This window comes from Accipiter gentilis, chromosome 18 (genome assembly GCF_929443795.1).
Source record: "Accipiter gentilis chromosome 18, bAccGen1.1, whole genome shotgun sequence".
In the NCBI taxonomy this organism is placed as follows: domain Eukaryota; kingdom Metazoa; phylum Chordata; class Aves; order Accipitriformes; family Accipitridae; genus Astur; species Astur gentilis.
This window is the reverse complement of record NC_064897.1, coordinates 24,587,035-24,608,781: the sequence shown is the minus strand read 5'-3', so window position 1 is coordinate 24,608,781 and position 21,747 is coordinate 24,587,035. Positions and strand designations below refer to the sequence as shown.

Below are 21,747 nucleotides of genomic sequence, written 5' to 3'. Positions count from 1 at the left end.
AAGCATTCAGCCACCACAGTTTAACTGCTGATGTATGTCAGACAGACAGCGTCACCGACTTACCTACCTTGGCTCCCAGCTTTCAGCTGCAAGAACATTGCTACATAAGTTCAGCAACCTTTGCATTAGACAGGTGTTTATCTCATTCCTACATTTAAACCTGTAAAATACTTGAAATTACTCCTGCTTGTCTTACCCGTGGTTCACCAAACGTGCTCTTTAAGATGGAAGGCAAGGCATCACATGCATTCACACAGGTGGGAATTTTTCATTAAAAATAGTCTGCACGTTGCTGGTGTCTGCCCCTGCATTCACTCAGCTCGCAAACTGTTTTCACTATCCAAAACCATCTGATGCACAAAGCAATTTTTTTGTAAGCACGGTGGCATAATGAAGAACTATGTAATAGGTAAAGCACAATAACAAAGAAGCAGCAGGTCGTAACTACTTGCTTGGGGGTTGGAGGTTTTTTCCATGTTAAAGGAATTGTGTATTTTGAAACCCCTCCTCCTTACTGAGAGCATGCCAGATAATTAAACTGAAGCTCTTATTTTAAAAATCTAATTTACTTTTGAAAACATACGCTTCTGGACTATTTTTAGGATTTTTCTTATGTGGGCCAGCGGAAATAGGCTAGCCAGTTAGTGTGAGGGCTTACAGGCTGCGCTGAGGGGTCTTTAAGCTGAACGCCATGAATCAGTAAAACAATGAAAAGAAAAAAACTTCCAGCTTAGGAATAAATACCTGCAGTGAGGTACTGATACTGACCTCTAGTTTTGAAAAAGCTTATTTTCAGCAAAACTAAATCTGGGCCTACAGCTTTGACTGAGGAGTTTCTTTAATTTGTTACCAAATGCAAGAGCTCGTCCTGGTGTTTGACAGGCTGCCCTCATCACCAAAATCAGTGGGAATGTTGCCCAGGCAAGGACTACAGGATTGGGTTTAGCAATACCTTTGGAACACCTTGTATCATACATCACTCCACACAAAAGGTACACTAGAGAAGTGAAATAACATCAGTACCACAAGGATAATTTTTCTGAAGTATTGAGTTTTGCGACCCTTATTTTATAAACATCACAGCGTCAGAAGTACCTCCATCTAGCTCCTAGCAATTTTGTTCTCTATATTGCAACCCAGAGCGAAATAATCTACCTACCCAGACTTCCAGTGAATGATTCAGTGAAACTAACTTTTGTGATATGCTGACATACCAAAAAAAAAAAATGCCCCGTATTACAAAAAATCTTCTTAGCATCCTCCACAAAAAGCATCTCAGTGGGTACCCAAAACGACCCCAACCCCTGCAATCTCTCTCCTTTCTGTTGGCAGCACTTCCCACCAAAGGGCTGGAGTCCAGCGTCAGTCCCGGGGCAGCAGGCCCACCTCGCCGGTGGCAGCTTCCCTTGCTACTGGCCATGTCCTCTGCTCTCAGGTGACAGAGAAGCGAAGGTGCTTCTCCTGGGGTGAAGGACCTCCAGCCTGGGGAGTGGATACAGCCCACAACCTCTATTTTTCCAAATCCCCACTAGATAACATCCCGGAGAGGGGCTCGCAAAGCTCGCTCAGCCCTCTGCAAGGAAAAAACGACCTTCCCCAAGTTTAGCTCCTCGTTCACAGCCAAACACAATATATTAGCAAAGGCACTACAGCCCAGCAGTGTTTACCCAAGACTACCATGGGGCCAGAGAAACTGCGAAACGCTGCAGGATGCAAAGTTTCCTCCAATAATTTGACTGCCTAGAAAATGCAAATGCATTCACCATACCTCTGCTGCAACCCCGGCCCTGTTCAATTCCCCCACCTGGGAGCAATATTTCATAGCAGTGCAATTTAAAAGCAGGGTGTTTTTATTAATTTTAAAGCCTCAGACTCTCACAGGTCCAGGTGCTACTCCACAGCACTCGAGGACAGAAATCCGGTCCTTGAAGAGGCCTCTCCTCTAATCTTCTCGGGGGTTCCTGTTCGCCTGCTCACTCACGAGCCTGTCCCAGGACCTTAACGGCTGCGTGAAGCCCACGAGCTGCTTGCATGAGCAAGATCTATCCACGTAAGGGCTCTGGGAGCACACTGCAAATTCGCTGACCCAAAGGTATTACCCGTCCCTCCCGGCTCGGCTGCAAAGCCTCCATGTACTTCTATCTCCTGGCGAGCATCCCACCTCCCACGCATCCCGCAGCGCTGATCCCTCCCTGCACTTTCGCTTTCAGCTGCCTTAGAACACCGTGGAAAAAGAGCTTATACCCATCTCTTGTGCTTCCACATATCTTTTGAAAGATCCCAGTATCAACATCCATTACTGCCTTAAGCGCAACGGTAGGAAGAGCCCCGTCCCCAAGCGTTACGCCAGCAAAGTTCCCACCAAGCGGATCTGTTACACTCACAGACAGTGAGCCACGCACCACCACGCACGTAGATTTACACCAGGTCTGCGTGACAGCTGCCCAGACCACAATCTTTCAACAAGTAGGATGCCACTTAACACGGTGCTTTTAAATGGCCTGGAACCGACCGGGGTGAACAAGTCCTTCCCCATCTCTGCCAGCTCGGTTCAGCAGGGCCATAATCCCCTGTCCTGAGGACTGTGGGTACGAGTGGTCTAATTTTCTCCCTGTTCCCTGTTACCAATCTGGTATCGTTTAACTCTAAATCAAGTCAAAGCCAATTTCTTTTCCCTATCAGTGATGAGCCAAGAGAATCCCTGTGGTAAAATGCAAGTGTCCCAAGCACCTCCTCAGCCCCCAAGCTGGTCCATGTATTTACTGCAGGATGCCAACAGCCCTCTTACAGTACCATATTATGATACCTCCTGGAACAATTGTTTCCAGGAACAATTACACCAAAAAAAGGTACTGCTTACTATGAACTGAGTGTAGGAATCAAGGAAGAGAATAAAATACCATCAAGATGACAGGCACCGCTTGAACGGAGCCCAAGAAAATGGTCTCGTCCCATGAGCCACGGTGTGCAACTTCTTCCTCACCCACAAACTGCCACAGTAAGGGAGTGAGATGATTCAAAAGCATCAGTTCAGTGTAACAGGTTAAATTAATTAAAATAACCGAGACAAGCCTCTGCAGCCTCAGCAAGGTATCAGCGTAAGTGCCTGTGCCCCATCCATGCTGCTGAACTGATCCACACCGACAACGTCTCCTTGTTCTTCAGCTGCTCCCAGAAACATTACCCCTCACTCCTGCCATCAAAACGAGCCTACAGCTGCCTTCTTACCCACTCATTTCACCCGATCGGTGGCCTCCTCTCTTCTGTTTTAACAGGAGAGAGATGCAGCTTTATGGAAAGCAAAAGGAGTGACTGACCACCAGATTATATCTCCTCACAGCCTACAACAGCAGGATTGCTGTATTACCTTCTGGGAAAATGGGAAGCTTATGTGCTGACAGACAAATGTGGCCACGCTGAGCCCACTGATAGAAACCTTTTGTTGTAGGAAATCCCTGAAAGCAAGGACAGATCAAGAGCCACATTTGGCTGGCGTAGTCCTCTAACGTCTGTGTTTTTTTCAGGCTGTCCAACTGAACACGTCTGGCAAAGTAACCAGAGGTTAAGCTGGCCACACAAGCTCTGGGAAAATTTTGACTCCATCTGTACGTCCTTTAAAATCTTTAAAATACTTAGCAGGTGCATAACAATTATAATTACAGATTTATACGGAGCTGGTGCAGTTAAGTTGCTTTTGGTCACGAAGAAAACAAGGACAAGAGCAGAGGAAGAAAAAAGTCCCTAATTTTCCTTACACCTTACTGAAGCCTCCTACACCTGGGGCAAAGGAAAACACCCTGCAGACAGAGCCACGGGTGGGAGCGCTGGGACAGAGGGACTGGCAGGACTGACACGACAGCCCAGCCTGGGAGTCTGAGAGAGGCAGCAGCGAAGTCTTGAAACTGGGAGGAGACTGGAAAAGCGAGCAGGCAATGATGCACGCCATGAAGATCACACAGGAGATTTGGGAGACGAAAGCATTAGGAAAAAAAAATCAGCCCACGATGCTGAGCAGCTGCTCATTTCTCTGCCCAGCAGCTAATGCTAATAGTTGGTGTTAAAGGAGATAACGGGAGCAGTCCGCCGTCCACCGGGCTCCAAGCATCTGCCTCGGCCCCTGTGAGCGCGCAGAAAGCCAACCTGCTCAGGGACGCAAACGGTGGCAGCGCTGCTGCTCCTCACCCTGCAGCGAGAGCACGCGTCCCAGAGATGAACTCCCTCATCCATCCCCTCCTTGGTTTTTCTGTACAGCCTCTACTGGGCCAGCAGCAGAGCTATTCTGGGTGGAAGCTGCTAGTTTCGGTGAGGCGTCTGAAAGGAGCCCCTGCTCTTTTTGCACTAACGCGTTGGCCAGAAGAAATTACTCCAGGCGGATGATTTAATTCCCGGCACCCACGCGCTCCAGGAAACAGCTCTCTTCTCTGGTGTCATCTAATCGAGTGCGGCTTTCTCCTTTCACACCTTCACTGGGGGTAAGGTGGGAGGAAGACCATAAAGCTTTCCTCTAACTTCTGAGAGAGAAGAACTTGGTCCCTGTCCAGGACAAGGGAGAAAAGGCTCAGGCTGCAGGTGTCCCCAGCCGGTGCACCACTGGGTATTTACCCCGGACAACGTGGGAGATTTCTGACTGATAACGAACAGCTTGGTTTGATATGCACTGCACAAACGCCAACACGTTAACCATGGTGCCTTTTTCACTCAAAGTAACTTTGGGCAGCTACGAAAGAGAGATCATCTGCAGTAGCGTTAGGGAAAGGCGCAAAGTTGTCCCTAATGCTCACCTGCACCTTGCGTCAGCTCGCAGGAGGGCTGAAAGGCTACATGAAGCCTGTTGGCATTCAGCGAAAAAGTCAGGAACCCAATATACTGCTATAGTTATGCTGTTATTCCCCTAACACGCCCCTTGTATATACAATTGTATTTCCCAATCATCCTTCCAAAGCCTCGTTTACAGGAACCAAGCGGTGTAGCTGCACCACTAAAACTCCCTAGCGTGGCCATGGCTGTAACTGCTATTAAGGTACTTTCCAATGTGACAAAGGGAATAATCATATTGGCATACATCAGCTTTATGATTATTCTGGTATTTCTGGGATATTTTTTTTCTCGTTATACTCATAACTGAAACAAATTATATGAATAAAAATGTCCAGGGGGAAACAAACCTTCATCAGCCAGTCAGTCAAACCACAACCTTCTACTGGGTCTCTACTTCCCAGACCCACCATCGTTCTTTCCCAACCCTCACAAGGCAACGGAGGTCTGCAACCTGCACACACATGTGGAGCGTCTGTCTGTCCCGCTCCTGCCAACACCAGGGATTGAAGCAACCCACCCCATTCCAGGGAATGAGCACGGTTTCCCCATTGCCATCCCAGCTCCCACCAGCGCTGGTGGCCACAAGCCAACAACCAGGCACAACCTTCTGCCCTCTGGGCAGGCGACTCTCCCTCCCATTCGGAGGGGGGACAAATTCACAACTTGTTGAGAGAGGCTGTGGAAGTTTGCTTGGGAGGTTGTCAGAATCGGGAAAAAATACACATCATTTGTTGCACCGCTACTCATGTCAACCTCCGGGCAAGAGACTCAAGTGCCCAGGAGCAGATGGGAAAAAAACATAACAGCAAAGACCTCCAAGTGTAACATACAGGTCAAACTTCAAACTGTATTTGAAATTTTTTTTTACTAGCAAAAAATATGATTGAAATATAATGGGGGCAGGGAAAGGATGTTCTTGAAACTGCAGTTAAAAAAAGCCCAGGAAAAAGGCATGAAATTCCATTTTGTGCCCAAATATTCCTCGATCATCCTAGCTGAAATAAGTTTTAGATTGATTTTTATGTTGCTCCTAAAGCCATAATAGCATCTTGAATGGTTCAATTACCATAGAAAGCAGAGAAGTAACAAACAGATAACAGTATGCTCGCCAGTAAAGGAAAGGTATGGGCTCTATATACACACATGAATATATACATATGTATCAGAACTTAAAAGCATTAACTGATTTGGTTAAGCTGTGCTAATATATTGGTAGTCCTCATATGCTTGGAGTCCCTCTAGTTTGCCTGCATCAGGAGAAGAGGCTGAGGTTAAACTGAGGTTAGCTGACACGTGTCAGCCAAGCCTGACCTAATCCTGGGTTTCTTCCTAGTTGTTGTGTCTTCCTCTCTAAATAATATTAAGAATAGGAAGAAACCACAGGGACACAGTTGGGTTCCAAATAACTATTTTTAGTAGCTGTACACAAACAGACAAGACAGAGTTGTGCACACCGGCTGCTCCGCAGAAACCTCCTCTGGCTGTCTCCCTCGTGGCCTCTACCCTTCCCACCATGAGTCCTGCCACGTAAGATAAGGAGACCCCCCTGAGACTGAAATAGGAAAAACCCATTTTCTAAACTCTTGATTAATCTAAGTGTTGTCCAATTCCTCCACCTGGTAAAAGAGAACCTTTATAATACAGCATAAGTGACTTTGAGCTCCTTGGACCTGCCATCCAGGAATTCCCTGTGAAAATGGAATACGTGGACTTACTCCTATGATTTGTGCTGGATCCAAGACCTGGGGAAACTTCCCAGTCATCTCAAAGCAACTCTCAGATCTGGCCTAAAAGTAGAGGTTTGATGAGCAATAAAGAAACGAAAATAATATCGCTTAAACCACAGAGGTGCCAGCTTTTACTGCTTTTCATTGAGTACACAATATTTTGCTCCCACTATTTCAAGGGAAATAACACTCGGCGCGACTGTTATAGGATGTAAAATGTGTACTGTGCTGTTCAGACGGAGCTCGTAATTGAAACATTTGAGCGCCAATGAAATCCCAAACGTAAAGTTTTTAATTTTCATTCAACCATGACATTAAAATTCTGGTTGTGCAGGGGGGAAAAAAAAAAATATATTACTACCTCAGAGTGCTTTTAAGGTCTATTCTTTCCGATATAGTAGCTGGGATAAGCTCAGCCAAGATGCCAGCAGCTGCTGGCATACTCCAGCAACTTGCTCCCGACGCCACTGCCTGCTGCTCCTTTGTCATCCCTATCCCCATCCCACACAAGGGGTTATCAAAAGGCTTATCAAGGAGATGTGCGTCGCAGGCAGCAGGCCACAAAGGACTGCCACCGCCTTCATCCACATGCCTTCAACCCCACACGAGGAATGAGTGGGCACCTGTTGGAGAGCGGGGCTCCTGTCAAGGCAGGCAGATGTACCCGAGACAAGCCCAGCAGGCTGAAGCGCCCACCGAAAGAACCGGCTCAGACACCTTTTGTCTGAAGGCACATGACCATCATTTATAGGAAGGAGAAGGTTATCTTGCAATACTGATCTTATTCAGCAGCTTCCAAGATGACTGGGTATGACACCAGGCTAAAAAAACCTCAGCTGAAACCACTAAATGCTCTGCACAGCTGACGGGGAAGCCCTGAAAGGCTGGTTTGTGTCTTGCAGATCCTCAGACCATCTTCCCCAACACTTGTGGTCAACAAACGATATTAGAGCAATCTCGGACTACATCACGCACAAACTCATGTTCCTCGCATACTTGCATCCCATGATCTTCACGGGTTCCCTGTTTCACTGTCCAGACAGAATTTAAGGTGTTGAATTTAGCCTGGAAAATATTTAAAGATGTGGCATTTTGCCTGCCAGAGAGACACCATCTCTCGCCCCCAAAAAACTGCCTGCAGATGAGGTACTGCTAGGGGGTCTGCTTTTGCACTGCTTTCCTTTCTCTCTGCTCCACTCGAATCATATTGCCATGGTACCTCCAGAAAAGACCCCACCACCGCTGCTCATCCACATCTGATGGTCCAAACCCACCGATTTCAGTGCCTATGTGTCCACGTGCCACCCAGCTGGGGAATGGCACCCCGATTTATTGAAACTCCAGACTACGAGACCTGTCTCTTCTCCTGGAGTAGTGCAGAGAGATGTGAGGAGAAGTCTACTACCTGTTAAGTTGCTTTATCACGGTGTTCCAAGCACTGAATACAGAGGAAGGATGAACTTGTGGTTATGCCACTACATAGAGACGTAGCTTCCAGCAGTCCTAGCCTCCTACCACAGATTGCCCAAATAGTGTTGAGCACATCAAATAATCTCTCACATCAGATCTCCCCACCTTTCAAGTGCCTGAGAAGGAAACATTTGCAACCAACCATGGAGCATTCAGACATCAAAATGGTGAGGACTGTATAAACAGATACAAATCTCACTGGTGAAGAAACAGGCTGATGTGTTTAATGGTTTATAATGGCTGTTTTAGTTGCCATGAAAGTACTTAAGAGCATGCAAGGCGTCCATGGATTAAATCTAAATAAACGTAAACAGCAATAAAAAATGGCTTTTATTACAAGAAGGCCTGACTCTTGTTTGCACCTGTAACTCTGAATATATATAGCAGGATGCCAGAGTACGTATTACAAAATGCTAAAAAGCAAACCAACATTACAGTCATTTGTATAGAAAGCATAATGACACAGGGAGAGAGGCAAAACAAAATGGACAACTTGCTAGGGTCTGATTTGAACATCTCAGAAAAATGCCATTTGCTGGAGTCAGGAGTGAGCTACCAAGGAGATTTGCGCCAGGTAAAGCTACAACAAAATGGAGACGAACACTCTGAATCGTGTCCCTGGAAAGGAGATAAATGAGGGTCAGAATGAAGTTCATTTAAATCCCCCAAGCTGATACAGAGGGAGTTAGGAGAGAGCCGCAAAACAAAATGAAAGGCTCAGTAGGAGCCTGCACAGCCAGTGCTGCAATGTCAGAAACGCAACACAGTGCCATCTGAAACCTACAGGCACAGTACCAGGACTCGAGGAAAAAAACAACGGTGGCACTCCTGGGGAAGACATGCCTGCCTGCAACAGCGCTAGAATAAAGCGCAAGGGTCCTGCAACACATGCCCCGACAGCAGATGCATTTCGAGGGGAGGTTCAGCGGAGCCTCTGGGGAGGACATCCAGGGCTGGAGCAAAACCGCCAGAGGAACAGAACGGAGCCGCATCTATTTACACCGGGGAGGAGGATTTGCCCCTTTCTTTTGCTGCTGCTTGGCATCCTCCTCTGGGTCTCTTATGGGAGAGAAGGTGTCTTAACACAATAGATAATTAGCTGTAATGCATCCTCTGTGGCTATAACAACTTAACAGGGCTTATCTGTAGACCTGATCTAGGCTTCCAGTTATCCTTGTTCTCCCAGTTCCGCCCCCCCCCCCCCCCCCCCAATATTTGCATCTCAGCTTGACAGGTATTTTGTATGTGAGCTTAATAAAAGTGTTCGCATGTGCCTGTGCACGCTTAGGAGAAGGCAGGAGAAAACCACCCGATTGCAACTCTGACTCCCCGAGACGCGGCTCGTTCCATTTTCCCTTCCCTGGCAAACAGAGGGAGCTGGAATAAGAAACGTCAACTTTGGGATCCTGCTGTACTCATTAAAAATATTGGACTCTCCGTTTAAAAAAGCAAGGAAGAACAAAAAAAAAAACAACAATCCCCAGCAAGCTGATGCATCACCGTGTTGCATCTGTGTCAAGCTCCGGGTAAACAAGCAGCAACATGAATGAAATCTGTCCAGAAAGACTGCATTTCAGCGCCAACCACGCAATCTCTGGCCAAACCACTGCATATGTAACAAAGTTTGCTCTCGCTTGCGAGCGCTTCAGCTGCGCTTCTGCCATTTCCTGTGGAAAATTGAAGCTCCGAACGCCGTTTGTATCACCCAGCCCTCGCCGACACCCCTGCACCCCCCCCCCCACCCGCCCAGGGCAGACCCAGCCGGGGATGCTCGCCAGTTCCCTCCCCGCTCTCCGGGCCGGGCACCGCCGGGGAAGAGGCAAAGCCCCCGGCGCTGCCCCCTCCTCCCTCCCCGGCGGCAGGTGCCGCGGCCCGGCCGGCGCCCGGAGGGAAGGACGGACGGACAGACGGACGGACGGACAGACAGACAGACGGACGGACGGGGAGGGGGGTGTCCCCGCCCCAGCGCAACAGGTGGTGGGCGGCCGTACTCACCGCTGGCGTTCTTGCCGCAGATGAGGTGCTGGTAGGGCTGGAGCAAACCCCAGAGCTCGGGGTCGTTGTTGACCGTCTGCTCCAACGCCTCCAGGGTGAAGCGGGGCGCCTCGCCGCCTTCTTTCTCCTTCTCCTTCTCGGCCGGGCCGCCGGCGGCGGCGGCGGCGGTCGGGGGGCGACCGGGCGGCGGGAGCGGGGCGGCGGGGCCGGCCAGCACCCTTGCGTGGATGTCGCGGAAAAGGCTCTCGGTGCCGGCGGTGAGGTAGATGGCGGCGTGCTCGTGGATGCGCAGGGCCACGCGGCTGTCCACCATCCAGCGGTAGAACTTGCCCACGGAGAAGGCCAGCCCGCAGCGGGCCGATTTGCCGCGGCTGAAGCGGTCGCCGCCGCTGCCGCTCATGTTGTAGAGGGAGAGGGCGCCGAGGGCGGCCGCCGTGCAGCGGGCCGCCAGCGTCCAGCCCAGGACGATCTCCATGGCGCTCCTCACCTCGTGCTTGGTGCACTTGGCGAAGCGGAGGCTCAGCCGCTGCGCTTCCCGGGCGATGCGCACCAGCGCCCGGCTCACCAGCGTCGAGAGCCGCGCCGCCGCATCCCGGCTCCCGGGGCTGGCGGCGGCGGCGGCGGCGACTACGGCGGCGGTGCCCGGCGCCCGCGGCTCCCGGCGCGGCGGCGGCGGCGGCAGCAGCAGCGCCTCCACCTCCTCCAGGCTCCAGGGGACCTCCTCAAGGTCGGGCAGGAGCCGGGAGCACTGCTGCCCCGCGCAGTCCAGCACCTCGGAGTCTTCCGCTAGGACGGTGTTGACGGTGTCGAAGCTGTTGTGCCGACTGTGCATGGAGTCAGTTAGGTGCGGCCAGCAGCTTCCTCCATAGGGGTACGCGGGGTGCGAATCCGAGCAGCACAGCGACAAGTTGGAGGAGCGCACCGAGTCCGCCGCGCCACCATACCCGGAGTCCAGCGTCAGGTCTTCCAGCGTCCTCACCGCCGTCTTACCTCTCCGGGCCATCGCTGCACTTCATGCTGCACCCGCGGGACCCGGGCGGGGGGGGGGAGGGAGGGAGAGAACAGCGAGGGGGGCGCGGCGAGACCCGCCGGCCGCAGTCGGCTGCTGCTGATGCCGCCGCCCCGCTCCGCCAGACGCCAGCGAAGCGGCGGTGCTGCCCGCGCCCGGCCGCGGCCGCGCTCCCGGTCCGGCTCCGGCTCCGGCTCCGGCTCCTGCACTGCGCCGCGCCGCCGGCCCGACACCGCACCGCAGCGCAGCGCCGGCCAGGCGGCGCGGGGAGGGAGGGAGGGGAGGGCGGGGCTATGCAAAGCACCTCCGTCTCGCGTCCAATGGGGCCGCGCGGGAGGGGCGGAGATATGCAAAGCGCCGCGGCCGGCGGCCAACGGGGCGGCGCTCTGCCACTGGCGGCCCCGCCCCTCCCTCGCCTCCGCGGGGCGCGGAGCGCAGCTCCGCACCGCGCAGCCGAGGGGCGGCGGGGCGGGGGGAGCGGTGCCGCCCCGCGCTGCTCCGCGGCCGCCGCCGTCCCCGGCCCGGACCGGTCCCGCGGGGTCGCGTCCCGTGTCCCCCCGCCCCGGGCGGGACCCCCGCCGTCCGGTCCCGAAGGCGCGGATTTTGCGCGCTGCGAGAGGAAGACGCGTTAATCCGGAGCTGGCCCAGCGGTACCGCTGGCGGGCGGGTGCGGGGCGAGGCTCGGGGGGGAGGAGTGGGGCCTACCGTGTCCGCTGTCCCTCCCGGCTGGGAACGGCAAGGTGTGAGGGCTCTCTGTGACATCCGCCACCAGGGTTCCACGAACTGGAGTCCCGCTCCGGCCCTCACTGGTTTCTTCGCACCAGCGGTTTCCTGCTGTTGCTGTAAACGGATGAGAGGGAGCGCAGGCACGCACACAAAGAGCATGTCAAGATGTTTTGAAACTGAGCAGAAACTGCCGCCCAAGAATACGAGGCATCACTTGAGTCAGGAAGAGCAGTTTTCAAATTATTAAAACAAGTACAACAAAGCCCTCAGACGTTCTCGAAATTAACGCCCTAAGTGTCACGAAGGCTTTGCCAAGCAAGACTGGTATTGGGCTTACGGTGCGTTTCCTACGCACATTAAGATTTCTTGTGTGATATACAGACAATATATCCCCAACTAATGTATTTTAATCTTACATTGCTAGGCTTTAGCGTTATTAGGAGTTGCCCGGCTAATATCCCAGGCAACAGACTGAGTGTGCTTGTGCGTTCTGGTTTTGAAGAAATGTTATATCCTTTTAAGTGTAAAATACCAGCAAAATTCTATCCCTTTAAGGATAAAAGCCTAGCAAACACATTTCTCTATCATGCCAACAGCGGCGGCCAAAATTCTTGAGCAGACAAGGCGAGTCATGTAAGAGATTTCCCTGTCCAAGCGAGCAAAGCCTGGCGATCCTTCAACATAAACTTCCTACAGGAAAGGCACGAACGCAACTACAGGTAGAGCCATTTGTCAAACAGGTTGGGGAAAACTATGACACCACTGAAAACACGGAGAGGGGGTTGCCTTCCAAATGAAGTCAAGTGCTGTCAGAAACTGGTTTCTCAGCATAGCCTTCGTCCATCCACAAGACATACTATGCACAATAGGTTTCCACAGAAATCCTAAATGCCACCATATCCTGATAAAAAATAGCAGAGCTGAGGACAGGAGGAACCTGAACTAGAGCTACTGTCGTGCTGCAAGTAAGAAAGTGAGGGCACGCTGCCGGCAGGAGCTAGTCTTTGGGTGGGGGGATCATCAAAAATGAGAGCGTATCTTGAGAGCAAAATCCTATGGACTTTGTGGCGATCCAGCTGTACGTCTCACAGTAGAGCCCTCTGGTGTCTTCAGCACTTCAGTGCAGAGCCTGTTTGAAATTCACATTTCCATTTGGTATAAGGAAGGCACCACCAGGACCGAACTCCTCGGGACAGTTATTTTTCTAACAAACTCCATTCACCTAACTCTATCTCTATGCTTTCACAAAGTGCCACAACTGCTTGCGCTGAGTACAGGTGACAGCAGGTCAAACTCAGGGAAAGTCCAAGTTTGGGAGGTTTTCTAGTAAACGGTTTGTTGGGCTTCATAGAGACACAAGGTGGGCATCCAGGGAGGATGGAACAAGTGAACTGGGTGGTTTGTTCATCAGCCTTTGTAAAAAATGGTGCTTCAGGTATTACATCATTTCTAGGCTACAGCATTAATCATGGATTGAGATGAACAGGAGAAATGAGAAGTGGTCGGTTCTCTCAGGCTGCGCACAGACTCAGGCATTCATATTGCTGACTCAGAGCTCAGAGCCAGTTTGTACTTCAAAAGAGGGTGGTGGTGGGGGGGGTGTTTTAATTCGGAAAGCAAAATATTGGGCCTTACTAGAGATTTTGTAGTTGTGACGAGATGTGCATCACCTCACACATGGCCATTTGATTCCCGGTCACGGTACCAGTTCGGAAGACATTGCGACACTTGGACACACCAAAGGCATGTCAGCAGCACCGGGCTGGTTTAAACTTTCGAAAGTGGCAGCGAGAGCTTTTGACTCATTTCTTCAGAAGACTAATTACCTTCTTCAGAAGACTAATTACCTTCTCATTGAAAGGGCTGGAAGTTCAAATCAGTACAGAATGGCCATACTGGATCTCCAGTGATCTTTCGGCACCTGAAGGATCTTGTCTGTCCAGGTGCGGGTATCCCGGCTGTTGCATCCCGAAGCAAGCTTCAGTGTGATTTGGAAGGACATCTGAAAGTTCTCCTGAGACAGGGTGACTTCGTTCTTGAAACCACCTGGGAAAAGTCGGGATCAAACAGCTCGGAGGGAAACGATGGGATCAAACAGTTTGGAGGGAAACACACCCCTGCAACATGTCCGGTGCCTGCATGGGGTGAGCTCTGGCGACAGTCCTCAGCTTTAATCCAGAAAGGGCACCACACCTCTCCTGCCCTGGGCTGAAAGGCAGGTGTCTGCAGCTGTACCCCACTCCGCAGGCCTTACAGCCGGGGTCATTTGCCTATTAGACAAAAACATCCACTGCAGAAAACAAAGTGCCTTTATATGTCAAAGGCTAGGGTGGGGGGGAACAATTTTCAGCTTGTTGGAGACATGGACATCAATTTTCCTTACAGAGAATTCAGACAGGGCCTGATTAAGTACCATTCCAGGATGATAAGTGCCAGCAAAAACTCTGAAAGAGGGGAAGTTGAACCACATTTTTAAAAGGTGCTCAGGGCAAATTTAAGTGAATGGGAAGTTGTCATTTGTATGGGGAGAGCAGTAAGTGCCGCAATTTGCAATTCTTTCCTTCCCCACCCAGTCAACTGCCCGCAAACGGCATCTTCTTGAGACCTGTAGGGAAAAACATCACAGCAAACTGGCTGCGGGACAGAACAGGAATGTACCTAGGATCAGGCCACTCCGTGCAATTTCTGTATTCCAAATTCAATGTGCCCCCCTGCAATAACAGCTCAGATCAAAAGCCGCATTTGCAGGATCTCCCAGTGGTATCTCTAACTGCTAGGAACAAGCAGTGAGCCTTATGAGGGCGTTGCTTATATTGCTGGGGAAGTTGGAGTGCTAATGTTTCTAATCACAGGGGGTTAATTTACAAAGCAATGCTGTAATCCTGTACCTGTAAAGCAGGCGTGAAATGCATGTCCCTGGCAGAGGAGCCTTTGGGGCTGCAGCATGTGTACAGTCTGCTGTGAAGAAGACGTCCATCAAAGAAGGAACCAACCGAGTGCTGGTATCAGGTAGCATCATCCCTGCAGGGCCACTGGGCCACTGCTGCCAACTGTTTAGACAAGTAGGCTCAGGAGACGACTGTGGTGTTGCTCTTCGAACATGTACAACACCGAAAGGAGGGTGGATGAGTGACGCAATGAGGCCACCGGCTCGCTAGCTGGAAGGGAGGCACTGGTGGTGCCTCCAGCGTGACTGGGAGGGAAGGACACACAGTGGCCAGATGCCACACCATCCCTTTTTTTACCGGATCACCCCCATCCTGCTGCTTTCAGCATCTAGCTGCATTAGGACCCTCAGCTGGAGCTATTGCTCCAAAGAGAGGCAAGGTTCAGCAGCTCAGCTGCTCCTCTTGCAGACACTAAGGAAAAGGGCTGCCCCTGAATTCCAGCTGGCTATTGCTTAGCCAGGGGCAGCCGCCCAGCTCTACGCCTCCGCTGTGCAAAAGCAGCAGCTCCTGCCTCCCACTGAGCTCAAAACCCTTCCTGACTTTCTTCCTGCAGTCCCCATGCGTTGAGAGCGGAGGTCTGTTAGAGATGCGTAGACTTGTGCCTTGCATGGAAGGGAGCAATTACTTGGCATTTCTCAGAAGTCACTAACTGGGGATGGTCAGAGACACTGCCAGCCAAAACTGAATCTCACCACATATAACGAAGCTGTGGAGCCCATGGCCATGGTACGGTTTGGAAGCCAAGAGCACAAACGATTTCAGAAAGAGATCTGACAAATTCCTGGAGGCTAAGGCCACTGGTAACTATTAAACACGATGATGTACATACAATCTTCATCTCAGAAAGTTTCTCAACAGCTGTTTGCCAGAAATGGGGAGGTTATGCCAGGGGAAGGAGCACATTGTAACTGCTCAGTTCCTCATGGCTCTGTCGGCGGCAGCTGTGCAAGATGAGATACGGGACCAGAGCCCCCAGGGCAGTCCTTTGGTTTAAGCCCTTACTCCCACACCAGCCAAGGACATTACCACCAGTTCGCAAGCGCAGCTTGGTTCAGAGATCTGCACAGCCAACACAGCAATACTTACTGTCTTTACAAGATGTTGGATCTTGTCCTTCGTTCTAAGGAAGGATCAACTGCAACCTCTATGTGAATCCTGACAGGTTTTAATTTCTTCTTTTCTTAAAACCATCCATGATGAAGATTCTACAACTTCCCTGGATGCTCTGTTTCCGAGTCCAAGTAATCTTACTGCTTGAAACAGCCTTCCTAACATCTAAACTTTTCTTTGCTACAAATGTAAAGAATAAAAAGATGCTCCCAAACCTTTTTTAGTGGTCTGGGCTGGCATCTCTGTCTCATTTTATCTTCAGCATTACTAAAAGCATATCTAGAGCCAAGCAGAATACATATACAGGTAGCCCCCAGCCAGCAGATGTAGGTGCTTCTCACAATTTGCTATACCACTCCAAAAAGCATAAGAGCGTTTGCATGCTTTCCGTGCAGTGAGATAATACATACATACTATGTTTTGATCAGAACTAAAAGAAACAGGAATAGCAGGCTTCCCAGAGGACAAAGACAAGGAGAGACTCTGTTCAGCCAGTGGTAATTTCCATTCCCACCCAAGACACAACAAACCTGCGTAAGGGATATACGCATGGGTATATGAGAAAACAATGTAAAGGTGAAATCTAAAGCAACAAACGTGCTTGAGATCAGTGGTGGCTGTCAGGTTAGCCAGCCCTTTACTCTTCACTTGGGAGGATGTCCAGCATAAAAATGGTTTAAGTTACTCTACCGTTTAAAGTAATTGCTTCTCTCTATCACCACTGAAATCCTCTTCCTACTTGGTGGTTCGGCAATGATGGTTTTGCCTCCTCAAGGAACGGAACGCTCAAAGAGTTGTTGGCTGCGGCGTCTCGGCCCCACAGTTAGGCAGCCACGCTTGCTGCATCCTGATGCTGAGAGGAGGTGACAAGCTGGGTCTGGTGCTCACTCGGCCCCCGACGTGCCATGCAGTGCGTCTGCTCTCTCCTGGGGGGGGCGTTGTATTTGTTAGTCCTTGTTTGCAATTTAAGAGTCAGTCCTGGTTTTAAAAGAAAAGAATTATTTGGGGGCTTTAAATATGATTTTTCATGGTATTGTAGTCCACACATAGTTTTACATGCAATTTTAGGTGGTACAGGTTCTACAGTATGACCTTTCCCTCTGGCAAGCCTGCGAGGGGAAGGGTGGGAGGAGGACGTGAGCCATGCTCTCCACTTTCCCCACTCATGGGGATTTCCTTTAAAAAGAGAGGGGGAAAAAGGGACTACAGAAGGTTATCTCAAAATCCATTCACACCTCTGCTTCTTGCCAGTACTTAAGGCTTACTTACATTGCTGCTATTAAAAAAGCATGATGTCAGTTAAGCCTATTCCCATATGGCGCTATTTGACAAGGAAGGAAAGTCCCAGGTAAAGACTTTCTGAATTTCCCCATCTAATGCCTTTTTTTTTTTTTTTTTTTTTTTTAAGGGGGCATTTGCAGACGAATGACCTTGCCATCCACATGGGAGACCTCTTCTGTACCACAAGCTCCCAGCCCCACCATGCACACTGCCACGGCCGAGGTCCTGCTCCCAGCATCTCCTGTAGCCTCCCTCACTTTGCAGAGCTCACTCGGTACCACACCGACTCGTGGGTGGGTGGGCAGCGGAATGAGGAGCCCCCAGACTGTGGGGTCAGCCGGTGCCATCCTAGCAGGGAGCAGCTCTTCCACCACCACCTTCCAGCCCACTTCCAGGAGAAAGGGCTTTGCATAAAAGTTCCCAACCTCACTCCTTTCTCATTTAAACAGGCAAGGATTTTTTCCCCTTCCCCCCGCAATAATTGGGGAAGGCATTAGTGAGCCGCTGGCCTACACAATTGCAAAGCATAATTAAGATAAGAGACTAATACAATTCCCTGATATTAAGTAAGAACATTCTATTTGTAGGCAAACCACTAGACAAGCACACAAAAGAAGTAATTTTAATATGAAGGGCTTTTTTCCCTCCAATAATTCATCCCTTAAAAATAAGAAAACAAGAAAATAGACATTTTGGCACAAGATAACATTTAAGGAACTGAGGAGTCTTGTGCCATTCCCTTTCCTTTGTCCTAGCACTTGCAACTTCATTTGCATGTCTTCCTCGCAGTTCCTTTCAGAAACTGATCAAAGCTCCATTTTTTTTTAACATTACAGCATTCTGTTCATTCCTTGGCTGACCAGAAGTATTGCTGAAATGCCCAAAATAAATTAGCAAAAAAAAAAAACCCCTCGCCTTAAACCTAATAAGAACTAACTCCAGAAAAACTCATATTGCTGTCAGCACTTTTCTTTGCAGAGATATTACATCACTGTAGTCTACCAGGTTCAACAACAAACTATATCTTGATACATGGGAGACACAAGGGAGCATTCTTGCTAGAAGTTTATATTAAAAAAAAAAAAAAAGAAATTAAATTGTAAATAATACAAACCTCTTTTTTTTTTTTTTAAGATTCACAGTAATTTTTTTCAGATTAACAGTAGAGAGAACCGGGCAATGAGAACTGACATTTCCCAACTCCATCACGAGGTGTGTTTCATCACCTGTTTCATCATCCCGTGGGGCCCCGATGTGGCACAGCGCGGTCCAGCATAGGTACCCTGGTGACTCGGAAATGGAGGGTGCAGCAAGCTGGGAAAGGAAAGGCCAGCTATTCACTTTGGGGAATGTGGTTACACAAGGTTACGATCGGTTCAATAAAATTGAGGACTCGCCCTGCGAGGGTGGTGGGCTCCATGTGAGAGCAGATATCTCCTGCGAACCTGCCGCAGCTTTTGAATTGAGTGACTGTGTTTTCAGGAATTGGAAAGTTATTATAGACCCCTGATTTCACACACAGTGAAGGCGTGAGCAAATGATAAAATATTTGGGGGAAATCTCTCCCCCTAATCGATCCATAATCCCCGCTTTCTCTACCCTCTCCTCCTCTTTCTCTGTCATTGCTCGGAGTAGACACACTATTTATGGTTTGCACAGGGATTATGCTTTACCCATTTTATCCAGCCAGCAACCTACTGGAGTTTCACGTACTTTAAGAAATATGAGCTACCAAATTACCTCTTCCAATTTTTGTAATTTCAAGTATTTCTTGCATTTGCAGATGCCTAAAGGCTCGGGAAGCAAGCACTACAGAAGCAGCGGGAAGGGCTGGGAGCCATTTCTGCTTCACATTGCAAGCTCTCAAACTACCTGTATTTCATTTAGAAATCTGCCAAAACACCTTTCCAAACAAGCAACTTTTTCTCTTTTCAGAGTCCCCTGTTGGATATCTTAATATACCTTGATGCCAGGCATACGCTGATGCCAGCTGCAAAGGGAAAATAACATTTCCAGTACCCAAAGCAGGGGCTGGGATGTGCTCGCACTTGACAGCTGCTGGATGCTGAAGGAGGATGTAAATACAGGACAGGAGTCCACCCCGGGCCTGGGAGGAGGTGTGGGTTAAGAACACACACAGTTTTATCCTGTAGTTGCAAGGACTGTGGAAGGGAAAAGCTAATGACACGCTTAGCCCCTGCTCCTGTCTCCTGCGGACAGGGCTTGTGCGCAGGAAAGTGCCCATAAGTAGCTGTTCAGTGTATGCTGCCAACATAGGCATGAGCTGGTGGGGCCCAGTTTGTAAGCACAGATGGTTTAGGCCCTATTAAAGACTAATTTTGTGATTTTTTTCAACAGAGTTTAAGGCAGTAGGATAAGTTTCTCCACAGACTCCCAATGTGCAAAGTCTGTTACCCCCAAGCACAGAAGCTCCGCGATGTTGGCGACAGCCCACTGCCTTCATCCGGGTTCAGATCTTCATTTCAGCTCAGTGTTAGGAAGCCCTGGTATTCTCGCACCTCGTCACGGAACCGCAGATGGGCTGGGAGGGATGGAGTTGTCACAGGTGGCCATGCCGGGCTCCCCAAACCCCCTTGGACTTGATGAGAGAGGGGGTGAGGAAGGACGAGACACATTTCTTTGGGCCACCGGAGAAACCGGCTGCAGGAGAGGTGAAGCTGCAGCGAGTCAGTGGAGAAAGGAGCTGCCAGGGCAGATATCCCAGACCTCAGTAAGGCTCCAGTCAAATCTCAGTGATGGGACTTCCCAAAGAGAAAAGACAACTGGTGGTGGGAAGACACAGACGCTTCCCTTTTGCACCCACCTCCACGTCGTTGTTGCGGTGACCAAAGGAAAGAGAAATTGTTTTTTTGGAAAACCACATGGTCTGTATCCTTCGGCAGCCATGTGCTTTTGGGCAGGTACCCCCTCCGAGGGCATGGGTCTCTGGGGTGGGCACTGATCCCAGAGCCACAGCGGGCTGACACTACACAGTCCTATCTGAGTGGGAAAGAGAAGGCTCATTTTAGCAGCAGGGCCTGGACACACCAGCCAGAGTCCTGCTCTGGGCCTCCAGGGACCCAAATTCTCTCCCTAGTCCCATCACTGCTGTGGAGCTTAACAGACCTGGACAAATCACTTTATGTCTCTGTGCCTTTATTTCCCAGCTGTAAAATGGAGATAATTATATTGACCTTCTTCATCAAATGCCTTGCAAATGCTAGACAACAGCTAAGTACTATCATGATTATTGTATAAAATAATCCATTATAGCCTCTGGATGCTGGAGAAGAAATGAATGATGGCTGGAATCCACATAAACACTGTGTTAGATCAATGCAGGCACTATTACAATGTTGATCTGGTCTCCTAGTGCGTGTTCCCACAAATCCACATGGGGATGAAAAATCCAAACATATCTCTTGGCTGACAACTGACTGAAGCTATGTTACAGGGAAGAAGAAAAATCTAACCCCATTGCACAAACCAAACTACATAGTTCCTGCTTTGATCACAGAAGGAAGAAAGTAAGTTTTTTTGGCTGAGTTTTCTGCATATGAAAAGAATTGTTTTCAGTTTGGTTTTGGGGTTATTTTTGCAGATGAGCCATCTGAGTTTGATATGAAGAAGGCACCCTACCGGTGCATTTAAATGTTTAACACTATGTCAAAGTGAGGCACTCATCAGCTTTAAAAATTAAAAGCTGTCTGGGAACAAAAGCACTGTCCCATTTGCTAACAATGGGAAAGAAACATCCCAAACTAACCTCTACGCAAGCTCAGACAAACATCTCCTGTACTCCATCTAGCAAAGTGGCAAACTGGAGAACAATTTCAAGGTTTTTCTAGGAAAGCTTCAGAAGAAACCAGCTTAAATCTATGCTGCACTAAAAGCCAGCCCAAAGCCACTTGCTACTTCGTGGTTGAGAAACCGTCCACTTCCAGCTCTCCCTCTGCACCCCGGTCGTCACCAGTCAATGCCAATTAAGGCGTTAGAAGAGCTACCCACAAAAGCAAAATACACTTAACTGTACTCAAACAGAAATGCATTGATTTCTTTCTTTTGGTGCCACAAGCCATGCGTTTTTTAACAAGGGTGTGCGGCAGAGGTGCTTTACCCACTGGTGAGCAGAGAGCAGTTGCGTGCCGCAGGCTTGTGCCAGGTGGTGGGTTACCAGCATCTGCCGTGGGTACCCACATCTGCAGTGGCCCCACACTGCCCAGCTCCCATCCCAGCAGGCACAGAGCTGCAGGATGGTAGGCGCTACTCTGTGTTTTCCAAAGTCCTACAGTGAGGAAGGAGAGGAATAGGTTTTCTTCTAAAAAGAGACCAACAGAGAAGCTGGCTCCACAGCCTCGGCAGTTGCAGGATGCTGCGGTCACTGCACAGCACCACTGGCTCAAGCATCCGGATCAGCATGTAGGAGATGGACTCCCTGGGGTCAGCATCTGTACGCTACATCTGTGGTAACCTCACCAAGCACAGCAAGGTCGGCGTGGTAGCTCTCTTGAAGGACAAGCTCATCAGGGTCCACATGACATGTCACTTCAGGGAACACACGCAGCTTGCCACAGCCAGGTTCCTAAGTACCAAGGTGGCTATTACAGTCCTTCCCAGGGCATTTCAGCTGCTGCCTATGGCGTTTCCAGAGTTGCAGAGTAAA

The 21,747-nt window shown here is 49.8% G+C and overlaps 1 protein-coding gene across 4 annotated transcripts in view; it reads right to left on the bottom strand.

Annotated features, from left to right (window-relative positions):
• ABTB3 (ankyrin repeat and BTB domain containing 3) overlaps positions 1 to 11,208 on the bottom strand; it is a 178,644-nt gene extending 167,436 nt beyond the window's left edge. For all 4 annotated transcript variants that reach the window (XM_049822331.1, XM_049822332.1, XM_049822334.1 and 1 more), the window contains exon 1: positions 10,011 to 11,208. In XM_049822331.1, coding sequence (XP_049678288.1) covers positions 10,011 to 11,013 — 1,003 coding nt within the window. In that variant the 5' untranslated portion in view covers positions 11,014 to 11,208. The remainder of the gene's footprint in view (positions 1 to 10,010) is intronic.
• Between the last annotated feature and the right edge of the window lie 10,539 nt (positions 11,209 to 21,747).